This window comes from Salvelinus namaycush, chromosome 26, assembly GCF_016432855.1.
Source record: "Salvelinus namaycush isolate Seneca chromosome 26, SaNama_1.0, whole genome shotgun sequence".
In the NCBI taxonomy this organism is placed as follows: Eukaryota; Metazoa; Chordata; class Actinopteri; order Salmoniformes; family Salmonidae; genus Salvelinus; species Salvelinus namaycush.
This window is the reverse complement of record NC_052332.1, coordinates 35,610,009-35,635,767: the sequence shown is the minus strand read 5'-3', so window position 1 is coordinate 35,635,767 and position 25,759 is coordinate 35,610,009. Positions and strand designations below refer to the sequence as shown.

Here is a 25,759-nt window from a genome sequence, read left to right as displayed (position 1 = left end):
TCCCTAACCCGGACAATTGTGTGTCGCCCCATGGACCTCCCGGTCGCAGCTGCGACAGAGCCTGGGCTCGAACCCAGAGTCTCTGGTGGCACAGAGACTGCGATGCAGTGCCCTAGACCACTGCGCCACCCGGGAGGCCCTGGTTCTGGCCTTTCTATGGAGTTTTTCCTAGCCACCATGCTTCTACACCTGCACTGCTTGCTGTTTGGAGTTTTAGGCTGGGTTTTTGTACAGCTCTGTGTGACATCAGCTGATGTAAGAAGGGCTTCATAAATACATTTGATTTGATTTAATGCTTTAAAAAAATTATTAAAGCAATTTTACAACTATAGAAACTAACAGGCAACCAATGCAGCGACTTTAAAACGGGTGGAATGGGTGCTCTCTTTCTGGTCTTAGCTAGCACAAGTGCTGCAGCATTCAGAATGAATTGAAGTTGGCTAATGCTTTAAGTAACACTTCTATGAAGAACATGCATATAATGCTTCATAACACCCTTTATAATGATCTATAACACTGACTATAGGCATCTATAATAACTCTGTCTCTCTGTCTTATAATATTTCTGTTGACCTGAGTGGGGGCCACTGAATGGCCACCCTGTCAGGCAGAGCAACACGATTTCTGGGTGCACCGGTTTAAGTGAGAATTGATTTTGTTGGATTCAACCTATTCCTCTGCTTCATGTTACAGCTAAATGACTCCTCTCAATGAGGAATAACAAAACTGTCCTACAGTGTGTTTCTGGGTTGTGCAATTGATCTTGTTTTTCATCAAATATTTCACAGCTGATATTTCTAGAAAATGAGCTGCCATGAAGCTTTCCAATTCATGCAGAGTGAATAGTACTCTACTGAATCAAGTGAAATAGTAAAGGCTTGCTGTTACAGATACAGCTGTTACAGATGAAGCCGTTTCCTGCCTTGGCTGAATCAAATAATCATATGATCAGTATTTACAAGACACCCATCGCACCCATCTCTCCATGTTCCTCTCACACAAACTCTTTAGCCCTCTCTCTTATACGAATCTCCCGTCCCCCGTTTCATTCCTGCCCTCCTCTCTCTATATCTCTTCCTGGATCTGCCCCCTGCCTGTGCCCCCACCCCATCCCAAACCCTATGTTAATAACCCAGGCAGCAGGGTCCACATTAGCACTGGCCCTTGTCCTGAACCACCAGAGGACATGGGCTGGATTCTGTTAGTTCGTATTCACTGGCCAGGTAGCTGGCTGATTCTGTTAGCTCGTATTCACTAACTAGGTAGCTGGCTGATTCTGTTAGCTCGTATTCACTAACTAGGTAGCTGGCTGATTCTGTTAGCTCGTATTCACTAACTAGGTAGCTGGCTGATTCTGTTAGCTCGTATTCACTAACTAGGTAGCTGGCTGATTCTGTTAGCTCGTATTCACTAACTAGGTAGCTGGCTGATTCTGTTCGCTCGTATTCACTGGCCAGGTAGCTGGCTGATTCTGTTAGCTTGTATTCACTGACTGAATCTGTTAGCTTGTATTCACTAGCTAGGTAACTGGCTGATTGAAGCCAGAGAGGCCAGAGTGCCAGAAAATCATTATAATCAAATGAATAATGCTACAAGGTCTCACACAGAATCTACTGAACACTCATCTGAGGAGAAATGGGTGGTGGAACAGACAAATATTAAAAAGGAAAAAACACATGAAACAGTGCAAGGGAAGCACATAACACAGGTTAGAGAATGATTTTGTGGTAGAAAGGTGGAAATGGCTGAATGTGTGAACAGGGTGAAGTGTAATGTAGCGTTATGTAGTAAAGTGTTATGTAGTGTAGTTTAGTGTTATGTCGTGTAGTGTTATGTAGTGCAGTTTAGTGTTATGTAGTGTAGTGTTATGTAGTATAGTATAGTGTTATGTAGTGTAGTGTAGTGTAGTGTATTGTTATGTAGTGTAGTTTAGTGTTATGGAGTGTAGTGTAGTATAGTGCTATGTAGTGTAGTGTTGTGTAGTGTAGCGTTATGTAGTGTAGTGTTATGGAGTGTAGTGTTATGTAGTGTAGTTTACTGTTATGTAGTATAGTGTTGTGTAGCGTAGTGTTATGGAGTGGTATGTAGTGTAGTTTAGTGTTATGAGTCTAGTGCTGCGTAGTGTAGTGGTATGTAGTGTAATTTAGTGGTATGGAGTGTAGTGTTATGTAGTGTAGTTTAGTGTTACGTAGTGTAGTGTTATGTAGTATACTATATTATTCTGTAGTGTAATTTAGTGTCATGGAGTGTAGTGTTATGTAGTGTAGTTTAGTGTTATGTAGTGTAGTATAGTATAGTGTTATGAAGTGTAGTGTAGTGTTGTGTAGTGTAGCGTAGCGTTATGTAGTCTAGTGTAGTATAGCATAGTATAGTGGTATGCAGTGTAGTGTTGCGTAGTGTAGTGTTATATAGTGTAGTATAGTATAGTACTATATAGTGTAGTATGGTGTAATGCGGTGTTATGTAGTGTAGTATTGTGTGGTGTTATGTAGTCTAGTGTCGTGTTGTGTAGTGTTATGTAGTGTAGTGTCGTGTTATGTAGTGCAGTTTAGTGGTATGGAGTGTAGTGTTATGTAGTGCAGTTTAGTGTTACTTAGTGTAGTGTTATGTAGTGTAGTGTACTATGGTATAGTATAGTGTTATGTAGTGTTGTGTTGTAATGTTGTGTTATATAGTGTAGTGTAGCGTTATGTAGTGTAGTATTGTGTAGTGTTATGTAGTGTAGTGTCATGTTGTGTAGTGCAGTTTAGTGTTATATAGTGTAGTTTAGTGTTATGTAGTGTAGTGTTATGTAGTGTAGTTTTGTGGTATGTAGTGTAGTGTTATGCAGTGTAGTGTTATGTAGTGTAATTTAGTGTTATGTAGTGTAGTGTTGTGGTATGTAGTGTAGTTTAGTGTTATGTAGTGTAGTGTTATGTAGTGTATTTATGTAGTGTAGTTTTATGCAGTGTAGTTTAGTGCTATGTGGTGTAGTGCTATGTTGTGTAGCTTAGTGGTATGCGGTGTAGTTAGTGGTATGTAGTGTAGTTTAGTGTTATGAAGTGTAGTGTTATGTAGTGTAGTTTAGTGTTATGTGGTGTAGTTTAGTGTTACTTAGTGTAGTGGTATGTAATGTTATGTAGTGTAGTGTAGTATAGTATAATGTTATGTAGTGCTGTGTAGTGTAGTGTTATGTAGTGTAGTATAGTGTTATGTAGTGCATTGTAGTGTTATGTAGTGTAGAATATTGTAGTGTTATGTAGTGTAGTGTAGCATAGTGTTATGTATTAAGGTGTGGTTGTCACGACTTCCGCCGAAGTTGACTCCCCTGCCTGTTCGGGCGGTGCTCGGCGGTCGTCGTCACCGTCCTACTAGCCGCCACCGATCCCTTTTTCGTTTGTCTGTTTTTGTCTTATTAGTTGCACCTGTTGTTTTTGTTTCGTAATGAGCTTCCCTATAATTAGGAGTTTGACCCGCCCTTGTTTTGTGCGGGATTGTTTTTTGTTACGTGTGTGTGTTTTGGGTTGTTGGCAAGTGTTTCTCTGCGCCCTGGATGTTCGGGCTTATTCAGTTTTGGTTAAGAGTAAAAAAGGAATATTTTTCCCAAGCGGCTCTCTCTCTCTGCGTCTGGTTCTTTCGCCCACCTAGTCTCGCGTGACAGAATCCCGCACCACTGAAAATGGAATCAGCAGGAGCAGCCGCGTCTCCTCTCCCATCGATGGAGGAAAGGGTCCTCCATCACACCAGTGTTCTCCACAGAATTGGGTCAGCTATGGACCAAATGATGGAGAGGATGGATCGATGGGAGAGGAGTGGCCTTCCCACCTCATCTCCAGTACCCCCTCCTCCAACACCTCCTGTTCCTGTTACAGCATCCGACTCCGGGGCTCTTCGGCTGGCGCTCCCACGGGAGTATGATGGAACGGCGGCCGGGTGTCAGGGGTTTCTTCTCCAGCTGGAGCTTTACCTGGCGACCGTTCGTCCTACTCCCTCCGGAGAGGAGAGCGTGAGCGCCCTCGTCTCCTGTTTGACTGGACGAGCTCTCGAATGGGCCAACGCAGTGTGGAATGGCCCAGACTCGGCGAGGGATCATTACCCTGAGTTCACCCGCCGATTCCGAGCTGTGTTTGACCACCCACCAGAGGGTCGTGCGGCGGGTGGACGGCTGTTCCACCTGCGTCAGGAGACGAGGAGCGTACAGGACTTTGCCCTGGAGTTCAGGACCTTGGCTGCAGGAGCAGGGTGGAACGACAGGGCCTTAATAGACCATTTCCGATGTAGCCTTAGGGAGGACGTCCGCAGGGAGCTAGCGTGTCGGGACACCACACTCACGCTGGATGAACTTATTGACATGGCCATCCGTCTCGACAACCTGCTGGCTGCCCGCGGACGTTCGGAACAGGTCCTGTCGTTTCCACCTCCCAGCCCTCCTGCTCCTATCCCTATGGAGTTAGGGGGGGCAGCGTCAAGGGGGACCGGAGGAGGAGTGTCCTCCTGCACCAGTTGTGGTCGGCGAGGGCACACGGCCGACCGGTGCTGGAGGAACTCTTCTGGGAGTCGGGAGGGCAGGCGGAACACTACTCGATCACCCCAGGTGAGTCAGCACCAGACTTACCCAGAGCTTCCTGTCAGTCATATGTATGTGTTAACCTATTTCCCCGGGTTTTCTCCCTCTCTACAGCATAAGGCGCTAGTCGATTCAGGCGCAGCTGGGAATTTCATTGATCGGGGGCTCGCATTAAGGCTAGGGATTCCCCTTGTGTCGTTAGACCTACCTTTCCCCGTGCACTCCTTAGATAGCTGACCATTAGGGTCAGGAATGGTCAGGGAGGCCACGGTACCACTGGACATGGTAACGCAGGGTAGTCATAAGGAGCAGATTAGTCTGTTCCTTATCGACTCACCTGCGTTTCCAGTGGTGTTGGGAATTCCCTGGCTAGCTCAGCACAACCCGGTGATTTCCTGGCAACAGGGGGCTCTTAAGGGGTGGTCAGAGGAGTGTTCAGGCAGGTGTATAGGAGTTGCCGTTGGTGCGACTACGGTGGAGAGTCCAGACCAGGTTTCCACCGTGCGCATTCCCTCTGAATATGCCGATTTGGCTATCGCCTTCAGTAAAAAGAAGGCGACCCAATTACCACCCCATCGACGAGGGGACTGCGCGATAAACCTCCTGGAGAACGCTGCACTTCCTAGGAGTCACGTGTATCCTTTATCTCAGGAGAAGACAGCGGAAATGGAGACATATGTTACTGAATCACTGGGACAGGGATACATTCGGCCCTCTGCATCACCTGTCTCCTCAAGCTTCTTTTTTGTGAAGAAGAAGGATGGCGGTTTACGCCCGTGCATTGATTATCGAGGTCTAAATTCCATCACAGTGGGGTTTAGTTACCCACTACCTCTCATCGCTACGGCGGTGGAATCATTTCACGGGGCACGCTTCTTCACAAAATTGGACCCGAGGAGTGCGTATAATCTGGTGCGTATCCGGGGAGGAGATGAGTGGAAAACCGCATTTAGTACTACATCTGGCCATTATGAGTACCGTGTCATGCCATATGGGTTGAAAAATGCTCCAGCTGTCTTTCAATCCTTCGTAGATGAGATTCTCCGAGACCTGCTCGGGCAGGGAGTGGTAGTGTACATTGATGACATCTTGATCTACTCTGCCACACGCGCGGCGCATGTGTCTCTGGTGCGTAAGGTACTTGGGCGACTGCTGGAGCATGACCTGTATTGCAAGGCGGAGAAATGTGAGTTCTTCAAACAGGCCGTTTCCTTCCTGGGTTATCGTATTTCCACCTACGGGGTGGTGATGGAGGATGACCGCGTTACAGCCGTGCGTAATTGGCCGACTCCGACCACGGTGAAAGAGGTGCAGCGGTTTTTAGGGTTTGCCAATTACTACCGGAGGTTTATCCGGGGTTTTGGTCAGGTGGCTGCTCCCATTACCTCACTGCTGAAGGGAGGACCGGTGCGCTTGCGTTGGTCAGCAGAGGCGGACAGAGCTTTCAGTCGTCTGAAGGAGCTGTTTACCAATGCGCCCGTGTTGGCGCATCCGGACCCCTCTTTAGCGTTCATAGTGGAGGTGGACGCGTCCGAGGCGGGGGTCGGGGCCGTGCTGTCCCAGCGCTCGGGCGTACCACCCAAGCTCCGCCCTTGTGCCTTCTTTTCGAGGAAGCTCGGTCCGGCGGAGCGAAACTATGATGTGGGGGACCGGGAGTTGTTAGCTGTAGTCAAGGCTCTGAAGGTGTGGAGACATTGGCTTGAGGGGGCGAAACACCCTTTTCTCATCTGGACTGACCATCGTAATCTCGAGTACATCCGGGAAGCGAGGAGACTAAATCCGCGTCAGGCTAGATGGGCCATGTTTTTCACCCGGTTTCAGTTCACCATCTCGTACCGACCAGGCTCCCAAAACACCAAGGCCGACGCGCTGTCCCGTCTCTATGATACCGAGGAGCGGCCCGTTGAGCCAACTCCCATCATTCCACCTTCATGTCTCGTGGCACCGGTGGTATGGGAGGTGGACGCGGAGATAGAGAGAGCCTCACGGTTAGAGCAGACCCCTCCTAACTGTCCAGCGGGGGTTCAGTACGTGCCGGGAGGGGTCCGGGATAAGCTAATCCGTTGGGCTCATACTCTCCCCTCCTCGGGTCATCCTGGCATCGAGAGGACAGTGCGGAGTCTTAGAGGGAGATACTGGTGGCCCACGTTGGCTAAGGACGTGAGATTTTATGTCTCCTCCTGCTCGGTGTGCGCTCAGAGCAAGGCTCCTCGGCACTTGCCTAGAGGGAAGTTACAGCCCCTCCCCGTTCCACAACGGCCGTGGACACACTTATCGGTGGACTTTCTTACCGATCTTCCCCCGTCCCAGGGAAGTACTACGATTTTGGTCGTTGTGGATCGGTTTTCTAAGTCCTGCCGTCTCATCCCGTTGCCCGGTCTCCCTACGGCCCTGCAGACTGCGGAGGCCTTGTTTACCCATGTCTTCCGGCACTATGGGGTGCCTGAGGACATCGTTTCTGATCGGGGCCCCCAATTCACGTCCAGAGTTTGGAGGGCGTTTATGGAAAGACTGGGGGTCTCGGTCAGCTTGACCTCGGGTTTTCACCCCGAGAGTAATGGGCAGGTGGAGCGCGTAAACCAGGATGTGGGCAGGTTTCTGCGGTCATATTGCCGGGACCGGCCTGGTGAGTGGGCGAGGTATGTTCCTTGGGCTGAGCTCGCTCAGAACTCCCTCCGCCACTCCTCAACGAACATGTCCCCGTTTGAGTGTGTGTTAGGTTACCAGCCGGTCCTGGCCCCATGGCACCAGAGTCAGACCGAGGCTCCTGCGGTAGAGGAATGGGTACAGCGCTCCAAGGACACCTGGAAAGCCGTCCAGGAATCGCTAAAGTTAGCAGGACAACGGCAGAAGAGGAGCGCTGACCAGCACCGCAGTGAGGCCCCCATGTTCACACCGGGGGACAGGGTCTGGCTCTCGACCCGAAACCTGCCTCTCCGCCTGCCCTGTCGGAAGCTGGGGCCGCAGTGTGTGGGGCCGTTTAAAGTCCTGAGGAGAATAAACGAGGTGTGTTATAGGTTACAACTCCCTAGGTATTACCGGATTAACCCCTCGTTTCATGTGTCTCTCCTCAGGCCGGTGGTGGCTGGTCCCCTGCAAGAAGGTGAGGTGCCTGAGGTCCCTCCACCCCCTCTGGAGATCGAGGGGTCCCCGGCGTACACAGTACGTGCCATTCTGGACTCGAGACGCCGGGTGAGGGGCCTACAGTACCTCGTGGACTGGGAGGGGTACGGTCCGGAGGAGAGATGCTGGGTTCCAGTGGGGGACATTTTAGATCCTTCACTACTGAGAGACTTCCACCGCCTCCACCCGGATCGCCCGGCACCTCGCCCTCCGGGTCGTCCTCGAGGCCGGTGGCGGCGCGCTGCGGGAGCCGCGCGTCAGGAGGGGGGTACTGTTACGACTTCCGCCGAAGTTGACTCCCCTGCCTGTTCGGGCGGTGCTCGGCGGTCGTCGTCACCGTCCTACTAGCCGCCACCGATCCCTTTTTCGTTTGTCTGTTTTTGTCTTATTAGTTGCACCTGTTGTTTTTGTTTCGTAATGAGCTTCCCTATAATTAGGAGTTTGACCCGCCCTTGTTTTGTGCGGGATTGTTTTTTGTTACGTGTGTGTATTTTGGGTTGTTGGCAAGTGTTTCTCTGCGCCCTGGATGTTCGGGCTTATTCAGTTTTGGTTAAGAGTAAAAAAGGAATATTTTTCCCAAGCGGCTCTCTCTCTCTGCGTCTGGTTCTTTCGCCCACCTAGTCTCGCGTGACAGTGGTGCAGTATAGTGTTATGTACTGTAGTGTTATGTAGTTTAGTGTTATGTAGTGTAGTGGTATGTAGTGTAGTTTAGTGTCATTTAGTGTAGTGTTATGTAGTGTAGTATAGTGTTATTTAGTGTAGTGTTGTGTTGTGTAGTGTAGCATAATGTAGTGTAGCGTAGTATAGTATAGTGTTATGTATTGTAGTGTTGTGTAGTGTTATGCAGTGGAGTATATTGTTATGTGGTGTATTGTAGTGCAGTGTTATGTAGTATAGTGTAGTGGTATGCAGTGTAGTTTAGTGGTATGTAGTGTAGTTTAGTGGTATGTAGTGTAGTGTCATGTTGTGTAGTGTATTGTAGTGTTATGTAGTGTAGTGTTATGTAGAGTAGTTTAGTGTTATGTAGTGTAGTGTTATATAGTATAGTTTAGTGTTATTTAGTGTAGTGTTATGTAGTGCATTGTAGTATAGTATAGTGTTATGTAGTGTAGTGGTGTGTTATATAGTGTAGTGTAGTATAGTATAGTGGTGTGTGGTGTAGTGTTGTGGAGTGGTGTGTTATGTAGTGTAGTGTAGTTTAGTGGTATGTAGTGTAGTTTTGTGCCATGTAGTGTTATGTAGTGTCGTGTTGTATAGTATAGTGTCATGTATTGTAGTGTTCTGTAGCATAGTGTTATTAATTGTAGTGTAATGTTATGTAGTGTAATGTTATGAAGTGTAGTAGTATGTAATGTAGTTTAGTGTAGTGTTATGTAATGTGCTGTAGTATAGTGTAGAGTAGTATACTGTTATGTATGTAGTATGTAGTATGTAGTGTAGTATAGTGAAGTAGAGGGTTGTGTAGTGTACTGTTATGTAGTGTAGTGTTACATAGTGTAATGTTCTGTAGTGTAGCATAGTGTTATTAAGTGTAGTGTCATGTTATGTAGTGTAATGTTATGAAGTTTAGTGGTATGTAATATAATTTAGTGTTATCTAGTGTAGTGGTATATAATGTACTGTAGTATAGTGTAGTATACTGGAATGTAGTGTAGTGTTATGTAGTGTAGTGTTAATGTAGTGCAGTGTCATGTTATGTATTGTAGTGTAGTATAGTGGTATGTAGTGTTATGTAGTGTAGTATCATATTATGTAGTGTAGTGTAGTATAGGTTTGTGTAGTGTACTGTTATGTAGTGTAGTATAGTTCTATGTAGTGTAGTGTTATGTTGTGCAGTGCAGTTTTATGTAGTGTAGTGTTATGTAGTGTAGTATTATGCAGTGTAGTGTAGTTTTATGTATTGTAGTTTTATACAGTGTAGTGTAGTTGTATGTAGTGTCGTGTTATGTAGTGTAGTGTTATGTAGTGTAGTGTTATGTCGTGTATTGTTATGTAGTGTAGTGTTATGTAGTGTAGTATTATGTAGTGTTTTTTTTTTAATTTTTTTAATTTTTTTAAATTTTATCCCATTTTCTCCCCAATTTTCGTGGTATCCAATCGCTAGTAATTACTACCTTGTCTCATCGCTACAACTCCCGTACGGGCTCGGGAGAGACGAAGGTCGAAAGCCATGCGTCCTCCGAAGCACAACCCAACCAGCCGTACTGCTTCTTAACACAGCGCGCCTCCAACCCGGAAGCCAGCCGCACCAATGTGTCGGAGGAAACACCGTGTACCTGGCCCCCTTGGTTGGCGCGCACTGCGCCCGGCCCGCCACAGGAGTCGCTGGAGCGCGATGAGACAAGGATATCCCTACCGGCCAAACCCTCCCTAACCCGGACGACGCTATGCCAATTGTGCGTCGCCCCACGGACCTCCCGGTCGCGGCCGGCTGCGACAGAGCCTGGGCGCGAACCCAGAGACTCTGGTGGCGCAGTTAGCACTGCGATGCAGTGCCCTAGACCACTGCGCCACCCGGGAGGCATGTAGTGTATTGTTATGTAGTGTATTATTATGTAGTGTAGTGTTATGTAGTGTAGTGTTATGTAGTTTAGTGTTATGTAGTTTAGTGTTATGTAGTGTAGTGTCATGTAGTGTATTGTTATGTAGTGTAGTGTAGTGTAATACAGTATATGTTACTTACTATATTCATGAGGGTGAGGAGGTACTTCTGGATGTTCTCTCTGCCATGGAAGTGGACCACGGAGTAGTCCACCCCCAGTAGAACCTCCATGTTGAACAGCTCAGGTTCCTCGTGGGCCTGGCGTCGGGCCCGGGCCCTCCTGGTCCGGTTCAGTTTGTGATGCTGCTGCTGCACTCCTCTGGACAGTGCCTGCAGGTCCATCAGACCACCCAGAACTGACCCTGAACAACATAACATACAGACAGATATATGGGGAAGAAGGCCTTAGAGAGGAGTCACGGTATCTAATGGCACTGTACCGGAATGTTATTTAAACTGGTATTAGCCAGTAAAAAATAATTAAAACGAAGTATTGACTCAAATAGGATTATTTTCCAAAAATGGTTTGGTGCTGTATCCTTGTAAGTAATCCAGCGTGTGAATGGTATAAAATCACTTTAGGTTTGTATGTATAATTTGGAGTGCTAATTGTATATATTAGTCAATAGCCATTCTGGGAACATACAGACAAATGTATGTGTCTAATTCACGGTGCATAACCTTTTCTATGCTGTTTGGAAGTCTTGTGGTAAAACTGGTTGATCTGACAGCTTGTTAAAAAGTATAATCCTCCCAACAGTTTTTACACACACACACACACACACACACACACACACACACACACACACACACACACACACACACACACACACACACACACACACACACACACACACACACACACACACACACACACACACACACACACACACACACACACACACTGTCAGAGTACATTATTCTAACGCTGTATGAACCTTGGCTGAACATAGCTTTTCTCTCCAGCCGGGTTTGAAAGAGACAGATTAGTTAAAGGCCCAATGCAGCCGATTTGATCTCAATACCAAATCCTTTCTGGGTAACAATTACGTACCTTACTAGCTAGGTTTCCATCCAATTGGTGACAGATTTCCATGCAAATATTCTAAAATACGCACCAAGAAAATGTTTGTTTCCAGGAAACTGGTTTGTTGGGATGAACATCAGTGCATGATGACCTAGTGAACATTTTCATGTACCGATCTAAGGTTCAATGTGTTTCCATCGCATTTCCAACTCTACCGAACTCTACCGAACACAATAGTTTGCAGATACAGTGCGGGTAGGTTAGTCTACATGATGAGATTTGTATGGATAAGTCCAGCATTGATCATCATGTCACAAGAATAAGACCCTCAATATTAATTTGGAAAGGCACATCAAGCTCATCACCGTGCACTTTCACCACTCTGTGAAGTTCATCATACCTTATTTCAACTGTAGCCTAATAAATTGCATGGTTTCCAGTCTTAGTGGGAGGACCACACACCATATCATCATGTGACTCCATATTTAAAGACAGTTCTTGCATAATTAAAGCTGCAATATGTAACTTTTTTGGGTAACCTGACCAAAATCACATAGAAATGTGAGTTATAGATCTGTCACTGAAAGCAAGTCTAAGAAGCGTTCTATGTTCTATGTGCATTATTTCTATGCTTCCTGTTCTTAAGTTTAGCTTTTGCGTGTTTTACTTTTGGTTGTGTACACCAGCTTCAAACACTATATTAATGGTTATGGAAAATATATTTTAAAGTGGTTTAGATGGTACAATGATTCTCGACACACTATACTTGTTTGTTTTGTTATACTGAACTATTAGAATTTTTGCAACCAGGAAACAGCAGAGCGATTTCTGCATAGTGCAGCTTTAATTTTACCGATACAAAAAGATCCCATCAGGTCGAACGAACAAATGATCTGTAAGCATTTATAAACTTCCTGTTTCCATCATAGCTGTTGTGATATTCTTTTATACGGTATGACTTTACTCACATAAAAAAATTGCTTCTTAGCAATTTCTCAAGCAAGAATTTTGCAAGGAGTGCAAAGAGCAAGGAGTGGTCTGAGTGGAGTGGTCTGGGAGTGGTCTGAGTGGAGAGTGGAAAACTGGCAGGCAAAATATTCATCCCACCAAAACAGGCTGAAATTTCCGTCAGTCTTTTCAGACAGCTCTCACACTAAACGGGCATTATCATAATTTTCACCATTTTACAGTACTACTCCAACCTCATAGCGTGTAAATATAAATATAACACAAGAAAATATATTTTTTGGAGGACTGCACTGGGCCTTTAAGACAATAGCAAAATCTTGGGTTTGCTCCTAAGAATACACATTCCTTCATTGGTGAAGTGAAAATCATTCTGACATCCTCCCCTGCACATCTGTCTGTAACACAGCTCTCTTTGCCTCGGATGAATTCACACTCAGGTATGTAACCAAGGAGCTATGCCACTCAACCTCTCTCTACACATGCAATATCTCAATGTCTCAACGAGGGTGGGAGGATATGGGTGTGGAAACACCCAGAGACTGAGAGACAGATTGATAGAGACGGTCCAAGAACACAGTTCAGCTACAACTATTGGCATCCTTGATTGTGAACCAGACCAAAAACAACACATTAATAATATTATGCAAACTCTTACAGTAGAGATTAATTGTAGCTGTGATAAATGACCTAAACTGCATAATGGGAATACTATGCCATACTTAACAAGAGGATCTAGCAGGGCATCTTTATAGTATGATTATTGTCTTTACTATGTACAGTGGGGTACAAAAATATTGACACCCTTGATAAAGATGAGCAATAATGACTGTATAAAATAAATTATTCAAATACCGAGGTATATTGTATACTCAAAAAAATTGGGAAATTATATTATTTTATACTAATACAATTGCTCAGAGAAAGTGATTTTGTTTAACAAGTAATCTTTTTTTTTATCAAAAAGGAACGGGTCAAAGTTATGGACACCCTTATAGATTCTTATAAATAAAGTAGTCAAAAGGGTAATATTTGGTCCCATATTAGCATCCAATGACTTCATCAAACCTATGACTCTACAACCTTGTTACTTCAGATGCATTTGCGGTTTGTTTTGGTTCTGTTCCAGTTTATTTTGTGCCCAATAGAATTGAATGGTAAATAATGTATTTAGTAATTTTGGAGTCACTTTTATTATAAATAAGAATAGAATATGTTTCTAAACACTTCTACATTAATGTGGATGCTACCATGATTACAGATAATCGTGAATAAGGATGAGTGAAAAAGTTACATAGGGTCAAAGATCATACCCCCAGACATGCTAACCTCTCACCATTACCAATAACAGGGGAGGTTAGCATGTCTTGGGGGTATGATCTTTGATCTTTTATTCATTAGAATCTTTAGAGGTGTTAACCCTTTAGAGAAAAAAATTATTACTTGTTAAACAACGTCTCTTTCTCTGAGCAATTGTATTACTATAAAATAATATAATTTCCCTTTTTTTTACACAATATAGCTCAGTATTTGAATTATATATTTTATACAGTCATTATTGCTAATTTTTTATCAAGAGTGTCAACAATTCCGGACCCCAATGTACATTGCTAAGTCCAAAATGGGCTATTCTGTATCGCAGAAAGGTGGAAAACTTCATACCCTCCTGTACTGCAACTGCCAATCAGAGGATCATCAGAGAAGGAAGGGGAGGGCCATCCTCCTCTGTGAATTAGATTTTATTTTTTTAATAGTGAAGCTTTAAAAAAGTTATCCTTTTTAGATAAAACTATACTAAATATATTCATGTCACCAAATAATTGAATAAAACACACTGTTTTGCAATTAAGGTCTACAGTAGCCTCAGCAGCACTCTGTAGCGTAGCACCATAGTGTAGCCGGAGGACAGCTAGCTTCTGTCCTCCTCTGGGTACATTAACATCAATAAGGAGAAGCAAGAGAGAGAAAGAGAGACAGAGAGACAGAGAGAAAGGGAAAGAGAGAGAGAAAGATATTTGGTTGTACTTCTTTTTATTTTCACTTTCAGTTAGCTAGTGAATGAATGCAGCTACTAGCCTACTCAAACACCTGGCTCAAACAGAGAGGGTTGCTATGTTACCTAGCTGGCTATGGCTATCCAACACTGGAACTCTTCCAAGTCAAGATAAGCTTTTGATTTTATAAATGTATTGCCACGGGGGCCCACTGGTATAACTGCTAATCTACTTTCTGACTACACTGTACTGCATGATTGTAGCGATTTAACTAACACATTAGTTCTAGTAGCTATGTTGGCTATGACATGATAACAATGGTAGGCTGTGTGTAGCGGTTAGCGGTCATGATATGAAGGTTTGGCTAGGAAAGTTTCTTTCACCTGGTCACATGCAGCTGATGTGTTGTGCACTGAAGTCCATAAGCGAAGGAAAAATGTGAGAGGATTAGAACGCACATTTACAGTGCGATTGGGAAAGTATTCAGACCCCTTTACTTTTCCCACATTTTGTTAGGTTACAGCATTATTCTAAAATGGATTACATTGTTCCCTCATCAATCTACACACAATACCCCATAATGACAAAGCAAAAACTGTTTTTTAGAATGATCACATTGACATAAGTATTCAGACCCTTTACTCAGTACTTTCTTGAAGCACCTTTCGCTGTGATTACAGCTTTGAGTCTTCTTGGGTATGACGCTACAAGCTTGGCACACCTGTATTTGGGGAGTTTCTCCCATTATTCTCTGCAGATCCTCTCAAGCTCTGTCAGGTTGGATGGGGAGCGTTGCTGCACAGCTATTTTCAGGTCTCTCCAGATCGTGTTCAAGTCGGGGCTCTGGCTGGGCCACTCAAGGACATTCAGAGACCTGTTCCGAAGCCAGTCCTGCGTTGTATTGGCTGTGTGCTTAGGGTCGTTGTCCTGTTGGAAGGTGAACCTTCGCCCCCAGTCTGAGGTCCTGAGCGCTCTGGAGCAGGCTTTCATCAAAAATCTCTCTGTACTTTGCTCCATTAATCTTTGCCTTGATCCTGACTAGTCTCCCAGTCCCTGCCGCGGGAATAACATCCCCACAGCATGATGCTGCCACCACCATGCTTCACCGTAGGGATGGTGCCAGGTTTCCTCCAGATGTGACGCTTGGCATTCAGGCTAAAGAGTTCAATCTTGGTTTTATCAGACCAGAGAATGTTGTTTCTCATGGTCTTAAGAGTCTTTTGGCAAACTCCAAGCGGGCAGTCATGTGCCTTTTACTGAGGAGTGGCTTCCGTCTGGCCACTCTACCATAAAGGCCTGATTGGTGGAGTGCTGCAGAGATGGTTGTCCTTCTGGAAGGTACTCCCATCTCCCCAGAGGAAGTCTAGAGCTCTGTCAGAGTGACCATCGGGTTCTTGGTCACCTTACCAAGTCCCTTCTCCCCGATTTCTCAGTTTGGCCAGGGTGGTCAGCCCTAGGAAGAGTCTTGGTGGTACCAAACTTCTTCCATTTAAGAATGATGGAGGCCACTATGTTCTTGGGGACCTTCAATGCTGCAGAAATGTTTTGGTACCCTTCCCCAGATATGTGCCTCGACACAATCCGGTCTCGGAGCTTGGTTTTTGCTCTGACATGCATTGTCAACTGTGGGACCTTATATAGACAGGCGTGTGCCTTCCCAAATCATGTCCAATCAATTGAATTTACCACAGGTGGACTCCAATCAAGTTGTAGAAACATCTCAAGGACGATCAATGGAAACAGGATGCACCTGAGCTCATTTTCGAGTCTCATATCAAACGGTCTGAATACTTACGTAATAATGGTATCTGTTTTTAGTTTTTAATACATTTGCAAAAATTTCCCAAAACTATTTTGAGATTTTTATTTACCCCATTTTAGAATGAGGCTGTAACGTAACAAAATTTGGAAAAAGTCAAGTGGCACTGTACAACTGTTGGACTAATAATTACACCCTAGATTAGCTAGATGCAGGTAAGATTGTGTAAGGCGGTATTGAATGAGCCACACGCTGTCACATTGATTTTTCAAAATTCTCTTGACATGTGCACCTACGTTGAAAACTTTCATTCATAGGCTAGGTTGTAGCAACCTCATAATGGGTACAGGGAAAATTTGAGTATCATGTAGTAGCCTAAACCTATCGATGTTACATTGAGCTGGAGGAATGGAATATGAATGGCAGTCATCCAATATGCTGTAATAAGGCCACACTCATTAAAAAAAAGTTATCCTCCCTCATCTTAAATTTCACCAACCGCCACTGCTGCCAATATCATTTCAATGACACAAAAAGCATTAACGGTATAAATCCGCTACATTTAAATATAGCTTGGATGATGACAGGCGAGCTCCTGCCTTTTCTATCATGACAAAGTCAAGCCTATTGGCCCAGTAGTGATAAAACTCAGACTAATAACAAAGCAATAGGTTTCACATAAGGCCAGTCATATTTTTGAGAAAAACCTCCTCAACATACATCTATTAGTTCATTAAGTCTGTGTCCTGCACAATAAACAATCTCCTCAGGTTCATTAAAGGAGCAGATTTATGGCTGATTCATAGACAGACAGAGTGGTTCGACTAGAGGACAGAGTGCTTGGACAGCCCTGCTGCTGCCTGGCCACTGCACAGGAACTCATATTCGGCAGGCATTAAATCTCATTATTAAATGGGAGATTGGTTACATTAGCAGATTACTGTAAAACATTTTTTTTTTTTTAATATCTCTGGCAAAACATATGTAGAGAATCTAGATGTATGAAATATGAAAGATAATATTATGGAAGGGTAAAGACAAAGGTAATAAATTCCACAATAAAAATATTTTCATAGTTCTCTTTAAAACTGTGCCTGTGCCCAAGAACACTAAGGTAACCTGCCTAAATGACTACCGACCCGTAGCACTCACTTCTGTAGCCATGAAGTGCTTCAAAAGGCTGGTCATGGCTCACATCAACACCATTATCCCAGAAACCCTAGACCCACTCCAATTTGCATACCGCCCCAACAGATCCACAGATGATGCAATTTCTATTGCACTCCACACTGCCCTTTCCCACCTGTACAAAGGGAACACCTACAGTGAGGGAAAAAAGTATTTGATCCCCTGCTGATTTTGTACGTTTGCCCACTGACAAAGAAATGATCAGTCTATAATTTTAATGGAAGGTTTATTTGAACAGTGAGAGACAGAATATGAACAAAAAAATCCAGAAAAACGCATGTCAAAAATTTATTTGCATTTTAATGAGGGAAATAAGTATTTGACCCCTCTGCAAAACATGACTTAGTACTTGGTGGCAAAACCCTTGTTGGCAATCACAGAGGTCAGACGTTTCTTGTAGGTGGCCACCAGCTTTGCACACATCTCAGGAGGGATTTTGTTCCACTCCTCTTTGCAGATCTTCTTCAAGTCATTAAGGTTTCGAGGCTGACGTTTGGCAACTCGAACCTTCAGCTCCCTCCACAGATTTTCTATGGGATTAAGGTCTGGAGACTGGCTAGGCCACTCCTGGACCTTAATGTGCTTCTTCTTGAGCCACTCCTTTGTTGCCTTGGCCGTGTGTTTTGGGTCATTGTCATGCTGGAATACCCATCCACGACCCATTTTCAATACCCTGGCTGAGGGAAGGAGGTTTTCACCCAAGATTTGACGGTACATGGCCCCGTCCATCGTCCCTTTGATGCGGTGAAGTTGTCCTGTCCCCTTAGCAGAAAAACACCCCCAAAGCATAATGTTTCCACCTCCATGTTTGACGGTGGGGATGGTTTCTTGGGGTCATAGGCAGCATTCCTCCTCCTCCAAACACGGCAAGCTGAGTTGATGCCAAAGAACTCAATTTTGGTCTCATCTGACCACAACACGTTCACCCAGTTGTCCTCTGAATCATTCAGATGTTCATTGGCAAACTTCAGACGGGCATGTATATGTGCTTTCTTGAGCAGGGGGACCTTGCGGGCGCTGCAGGATTTCAGTCCTTCACGGCGTAGTGTGTTACCAATTGTTTTCTTGGTGACTATGGTCCCAGCTGCCTTGAGATCATTGACAAGATCCTCCTGTGTAGTTCTGGGCTGATTCCTCACCGTTCTCATGATCATTGCAACTCCACGAGGTGAGATCTTGCATGGAGCCCCAGGCTGAGGGAGATTGACAGTTCTTTTGTGTTTCTTCCATTTGCGAATAATCGCAGAAACTGTTGTCACCTTCTCACCAAGCTGCTTGGCGATGGTCTTGTAGCCCATTCCAGCCTTGTGTAGGTCTACAATCCTGTCCCTGACATCCTTGGAGAGCTCTTTGGTCTTGGCCATGGTGGAGAGTTTGGAATCTGATTGATTGATTGCTTCTGTGGACAGGTATCTTTTATACAGGTAAGAAACTGAGATTAGGAGCACTCCCTTTAAGAGTGTGCTCCTAATCTCAGTTCGTTACCTGTATGAAAGACACCTGGGAGCCAGAAATCTTTCTGATTGAGAAGGGGTCAAATACTTATTTCCCTCATTAAAATGCAAATCAATTTATAACATTTTTGACATGCGTTTTTCTGGATTTTTTTGTTGTTATTCTGTCTCTCACTGTTCAAATAAACCTACCATTAAAATTATAGACTGATCATTTCTTTGTCAGTGGGCAAACGTACAAAATCAGCAGGGGATCAAATACTTTTTTCCTTCACTGTATGTGAGAATGCTATTCATTGACTACAGCTCAGGGTTCAACACCATCGTGCCCTCAAAGCTCATCAATAAGCTATAATAAGGACCCTTGGACTAAACACCTTCCTCTGCAACTGGTCCTGGACTTCCTGACAGGCCGCCCCCAGGTGGTAAGGGTAGGTAACAACACATCCGCCATGCTGACCCACAACACAGGGGCCCCTCAGGGGTGCGTGCTCAGTCCCCTCCTGTACCCCCTGTTCACTCATGACTGCACAGCCAGGCACGACTCCAACACCATCATTAGTTTTGCCGATGACACAACAGTGGTAGGCCTGATCACTAGCAACGATGAGACAGCCTATAGGGAGGAGGTCAGAGACCTGGCTGTGTGGTGCCAGCACAACAACCTCTCCCTCAACGTGATCAAGACAAAAGGAGATGATTGTGGACTACAGGAAAAAGAGGACCGAGCATGCCCCCATTCTCATCGACGGGGCAGCAGTGGAGCAGGTTGAGAGCTTCAAGTTCCTTGGTGTGTGTTCCTTGGTGTGCCTCTGACACCGGGCCCTAAAAACTGCCAAAGACTCCACCCATCCTAGTCATAGACGGTTCTTTCTGCTACCATACGGCAAGCGGTACCGGAGCGCCAAGTCTAGGTCCAAGAGGCTTCTAAACAGCTTCTACCCCCAAGCCATAAGACTCCTGGACATCTAATCAAATGGCTACCCAGACTATTTGCATTGCCCGCCCTCTTTTACACCGCTACTACTCTCTGTTGTGATCATCTATGCATATTACCTCACTAACCCATTGACTAGCACATCAACTAGCACATTGACTCCGTACCGGTACCCCCCTTTATATAGTCTCACTATTGTTACTACTCTTTAATTACTTGTTACTTTTATTTCTTATTTTTATCCGTATTATTTTTCAACTGAATTGTTGGTTAGGGGCTCGTAAGTAAGCATTTCACTGTAAGGTCAACAGCTGTTGTTTTCGACGCATGTGACTAATAAAATCTGATTCGATTTTTTTTATTTGATGAATTCTGTCTTCATGGACTCCTGCCCAGGTCAATTCTGGGCCCTTGATTGAAGCTTTGGAATCGATGGATCGGACCTGGCAACCCAAGCAGTCAATCAGAATAGATGGATCAGACCGGGCAACCCAAGCAGTCCGTAAGAATAGACAGATCAGACCTGGCAACGCAAGCAGCCTGGGAAGTAGAGAGGGGACAGGGGACAAAACACCCATTGCTCAGGTTACCTTCACCTCACACCAGGGCCAGTCTTTATTCCACCCCATCAAAGCCACAACTCAGCACATTCCAATACAGGCACCCTGAGCCAAAGTGGATGCTGCTCACCCATTATAGAATCACAATGTCAACTGACACGGAATTTAAAAACAACAAAGTCATCATATTTCAAGGGTAAAGCCTTGGAAGAACAACGGTGTTCTCTGCCGTGGACTATAAATAGAGTGATAGAGAGGAGGGTTGGTCACGTGTGCCGGGATTCTATACCGGTGATGCTGCGGACATCGACTCCTCATTAGTGTTGATAGATACTGTGTGTCATTGCTGATGGTGTTAATACTGGGCTTCCCAGTAGCAGTCCTCAAGATCCCCTCATATTATACACAGAGGAAAAGTGTGAGTTGAATAAAGATGGTGACATGATCGCGCTTTGTAATGATAAAAACGGTTGAAGAGAAAGCATTGAACCACAGGTGTTTTGTTTTATTAGCGCGTCTTGGATACTTCAAGAGTTTCTACTTCATGTATAAATAGCATGGTGCCTGGTGCAGTCCTAATGCTGTTAGCTGTAACCCCCAGTGGGACTGTGGAGGTTGCACCCTTGAGGCAGGTACTTAGCCAACGGGGGCCTCCGGGAAAGTTTCAGTGTCAATGCAAAAGCTAAACCATAGCAGAGAAACGACAGAAGTCACCCTGGATGAGGGTGGTCTCATGAGATCGGCTGGATCAGCTGCTTTCAGTCTAAATGTCAACAGAAAGCACTCGGCTCCAAGACTCGGAGGCGGATGCGTGTACCAGTAGGATGCATGGGGAGTGAGTAGCTCCTGTAGCAGCGGGAAGTAGTTTGGGGGTGGGTGTGCTGCGATTTTTGACTGGGGAGAGGGGGGGGTCAGGGGTTGCAGAATAAATAATATTGCTTGCGCTGAAGACGTCTAAATCAGTCTGCTAATACAGGACTAGTAAAGGCCCAGTGCACAACTTTTATGAGATTTTATTAAAACTAAATGTATTTGAGTGTTTACCAGCATTTGTAACTTGAGTCTGATAATTATCTGTACAAAACAGTTAATCTGATTATACTTGTGCGATATAAAAATACTTGCTTGATATACGTTTTCCAGTTTCTTGAAATACAACTTATTTCTATGTGAAAACTGAAATGGTCTATTCATTCCTTTTCCATTTTAGTAGACACTCTTATCCAAAGCAACTTACAGTAGTGAGTGCATACAATTACATACTGGTCACCCGTGGGAATCAAAAATCACAACCCTGGCATCACAAACGCCAACTGAGCCACATCATCACATCACATCGTCACAAACCACTTGATGTCTCAATGTACTCAGTTACTGTATTGTGCATTGTTTAATCTTCAGGCTGATGGAAAGTCTACAGCTACAAACCTAGAGGACCAGCCTATGTACAATACACTAATGTACATTTACATTAAGTAGTTTGTAAGGATGGTAAATTAATACTGCACAAAAAGTGGTTGTTTTACATGTTATTTAATGTGGATGTTTTGTGTCTTTGCCCATAACTTTGCACCTTTTGATCTAAAGTTTGAGGACAGGGTTTTGTTCTTTCTGGATTCCATTAGAATGACTATTCGCAGAGAAAGGGACAGGGCAACAGCTAATGAATCCTGCAAGATTGTCACGTCTGCTACCGCTCTTCCCCACCCCCTGGCGCTTGAGGGCGCCAGATTACCCAGCATCACGCACTCCTGCCATCCATCACGCACACCTGCCTTCCCTCGTCACACGCATCAGCTTTATTGGACTCACCTGGACTCACTTATCTCCTGTTTATTTCCTCCCCTATATGTGTCAGTTCCCCAGCTCTGTTCCCCGCTGCTGCATTGATTGTTTTTTGTCTTCGTTTCTGTTTGCTGACGCTGTGCTTGTCTCGTTATATGTCCGTTATTTATTAAATGTTACTCCCCGTACCTGCTTCGTCTCTCCAGCGTCACTACATGTGACAAAGATACTGTTCTTAATTATACAACTCACTTTTTTACCAAAGTGGAGATGCTGAAACAATGTTTTTGCCCGCGCTACAGATGTCTATATTGGTCCGCTAATACTAGTACAGTGCACTACTTTTGTGAATATTGTTAATATTTTGTTTTTAATTCAGATTTTTCAGGGGGTGCTGCAGCACCCCGACTTCCGGCGGCCATGGTAACTCCGTTTTGTACCGACAACTGGGGTTATACTAGAAACCAGAAAACAAAGTTTAAATTAAGGCTCTAAAATCTATATATCAACATATCCGCAAGCAACTGGAGAGTGTGAGCCATCAGTTAAGTACAACAGCGAACCAATCAGTTGGTAAAGCGGCTCGGCGACACGAATCCAATAAGCCGTGGCTTCCCCCAGAGGAAAAGACAAGGTGCAACTTGGAGATGCAAATGAGAGTAATGCTAAGGGTTATCGTTAAGGGCTATCCAGGAAAACATAGCTAAAATGCTGTCAATGCACACCAAAACAAACACACTTCTACAATCTGTTTTTACAAAAGTAGATTTGCTCAAAAAGAAAGTACAGGCTACTGTGTCAGACACGCACCAACAAGGCGTGCACATGAACGAACAACATAACAAAATTAGCTTTTTGGAAACAAAGTTGCAGCCTTTAGAAGATGAATTGGACTAGCAATAAAACCTAATGAGACAAAACATTATGAGAACCTAATTTAACTTCTTATTTTCAATGACGGCCTAGGAACAGTGGTTAACTGAACGACAGATTTTTACCTTGTCAGCTCAAGGATTCGATCCTGCAACCTTCCGGTTATTAGTCCAACGCTCTAACCATAAGGCTACCTGCCACCCCACGAAATAACATGAGAAAACCTAATGAGACGAAACAACATGAGAACCTAATGAGACGAAACAACATGAGAAACCTAATGAGACGAAACAACATGAGAACCTAATAAGACGAAACAACATGAGAAACCTAATGAGACGAAACAACATGAGAACCTAATAAGACGAAACAACATGAGAATATTGACGAGGAAAAAAGAGACCTTTCCAGCTACGTGGTCAAACTGATATCATTCTATAGCTAGAGGACTCCTGATATCTCCAGGAGTGATAAGTATAATTTTTGTCTTTATTTGTTGTTGTCTAGTACTGTCTTTTTTCTACCTAGGGCCGTCTGCTTTAAGTGCTGCCTGTCCTCCCAGTAGCCTACTTGGTGTGTGAACGGCTGACTGCTATTAACTTCCAGATATTTGTTGACACATCAACCAGGATTAAGGGGCGGGGCAATTTGTGACTTGTTTTGGTAATCAGTGGCTGTATTGAAGGGGGAGTGGCTTCACCTCTCATAGGCAATCATACATAAGTGTTTGTACTTCAGTCTGCCCTGGTTTCTTAGCGGCAGCTGTAAGCGCTGGTCATGTCAGTGGCAGTCTCGTCTGCAAAACTAAGACCGTCGCAGAAACAAAGACAGTTCTGTGAAGTTATTCGAGGAAGGAAAGACAGGAAGGCTCCACACCACTCTCTCACTTGAGTATTTTACCTAGTTATTTTCAGACAATAAAAGGTTTGCTCTTTTTTAGCTTGGGCAACTATGTGTGTGTTTTCTATACCTGTACGCTCCTCTCCCTGTAGGCTATACAGACGCTCCCCACTCCTTGGCTGCAACCCTTCTAGTTTAGTGTACCCTGCACGCACAACCCATGTGGAATTCAGTTTGTCTCGGGCAGCATTTGGAACTGCTGATCTGCGGTCAAGAACGTTGAGTTCATCTCAGCCTATACTGCCTTTCAGTCCCTTTACTTTTTGGCCCTGACAGAGACATGGATCACCCCAGAGAACACTGCTACTCCAGCTGCTCTCTCTTCATTTGACTACGTTTTGTCTCACATTCCAAGAGCATCTGACCGTCTCGGTGGTGGCACAGGTCTACTCATTTCTCAGAAGTGGAGATTTTCTCTTTTCTCCCTCTCACCTGTCCATCCCCTCATTTGAATTCTATGCTGTCACTGTCACGTGTCTACTCAAGCTTAACATTGTTGTCATCTATTGCCCACCAGGTGCCCTTGGAGAGTTCCTCAATGAGCTTGACACCTTGATAAGCTAATTTCCTGACAATGGCTCACCGCTCTTCGTACTCTCTTTCCTCTTTCCAACTCTCCAACTCACATGGCAGACAATACGCTTGACCTCATCTTTACTAGAGGCTGTTTGCCCACTAATCTCAATGCAAACCCCCCTCCAGGTCTCTGATCACTTCTTTCGTTCAATTTCTGTCTCCCTTTTCTCCAACCCTAACCACTTAGCCCCTACCCAGATGGTCATGCGCCGCCGTAATCTTTGCTCTCTCTCTCCCCCTACTCTTTCCTCTTCTATCCTATCATCTTTCCCTTCTGCTAAATAATTTTCCCTCCTGTCTCCTGATTCTGCCTCTTCGACCCTCCCCTCATTGCTTTCCACATCTTATGACTTGCACTGTCCACTTTCCTCCCAGCCGGTTCTCCCCTCCCCTCCTGCTCCGTGGCTGTGACTCATTGCGAGCTTACAGAAAAGGGCTGCGGGCAGTTGAGCGAAAATGGAAGAAAACTAAACTTCTGGAGGACCTATCATCCTTTCACACCCTCCTCTCTACCTTCTCTTCCTCTGTATCCACTGATAAAGCCCCTTTCTATCACTCAAGCTTCTGTCTCTAACCCTAGGAAACTCTTTTCCACCTTCTGATTTCCCTCCTTAATCCTCCACCTCCTACCCCTCCCTCCCTCTCTGTGGACAACTTTGTCAACCACTTTGAAAATAAGTTTGACAACATCCGCTACTCATTCACTCATTCTATTGAGTCCACTGGTCTCACTCACACAGAAATAACCTACACCTTGATATCCTTCTCCCCTCTCTCTCCAGATTAAATCCTGTGACTAGCGCGGTCTGGCCGCCCGACAACCTACCCGCTCAACCCCATCTGCTCCTCCCTTCTTAAAACCATCTCTGGAGAACTTCTACCATTCCTCACTTCCCTCATCAACTCATACTAGCTGCGTCCCCTCTGACTTCAAAATGGCCCGAGTCGCTCCCCTCCTCAAGAAACCAACACTCGACTCATCTGACGTCAAAAACTATAGACCTGTGGGCCTCCCGAGTGTCGCAGCGGTCTAAGGCACTGCATCACTACAGACTCGGATCTGATCCTGGGCTGTGTTGCAGCCGGCTGTGACTTGGAGATCCATGAGGTGCCGCACAATTGTCCCAACGTCGTCCGGGTTATGGGAGGGTTTGGCCGGCCGGGATCTCCTTGTCTTATCGTGCTCCAGCTTCTCCTGTGGAGGGCCGGAAAGATGCATGCTGACATGGTTGGCAGTTGTATGGTGTTTCCTCCAACACATTGGTGCAGCTGGCTTCCAGGTTAAGCGAGCAGTGTGTCAAGAAGCAGTGCGTCTTGGCATGGTTGTGTTTCGGAGGACGCATGGCTCTCAACCTTTGTCTCTCTCGAGTCCGTACGTTAGTTGCTGTGATGGGACAAGACTGTAACTACCAATTGGGGAGCGAAAGTTTTTTTTTTTAAATAAAAAGTATAGAAAAATAAAATATATATATATAGACCTGTATCCATTCTTTAATTTACTTCCTAAACAATTGAGCATGCTGTCCCTG

At 44.9% G+C, this 25,759-nt stretch overlaps 1 protein-coding gene across 1 annotated transcript in view; it reads right to left on the bottom strand.

Annotated features, from left to right (window-relative positions):
• The window catches only part of LOC120021778 (A disintegrin and metalloproteinase with thrombospondin motifs 2-like), an 86,442-nt gene that overhangs the window by 39,824 nt on the left and 20,859 nt on the right, over nt 1–25,759 (bottom strand). The window contains exon 4 of the mRNA XM_038965627.1: nt 10,353–10,573. Within this exon, the coding sequence (XP_038821555.1) occupies nt 10,353–10,573 (221 nt within the window). The remainder of the gene's footprint in view (nt 1–10,352; nt 10,574–25,759) is intronic.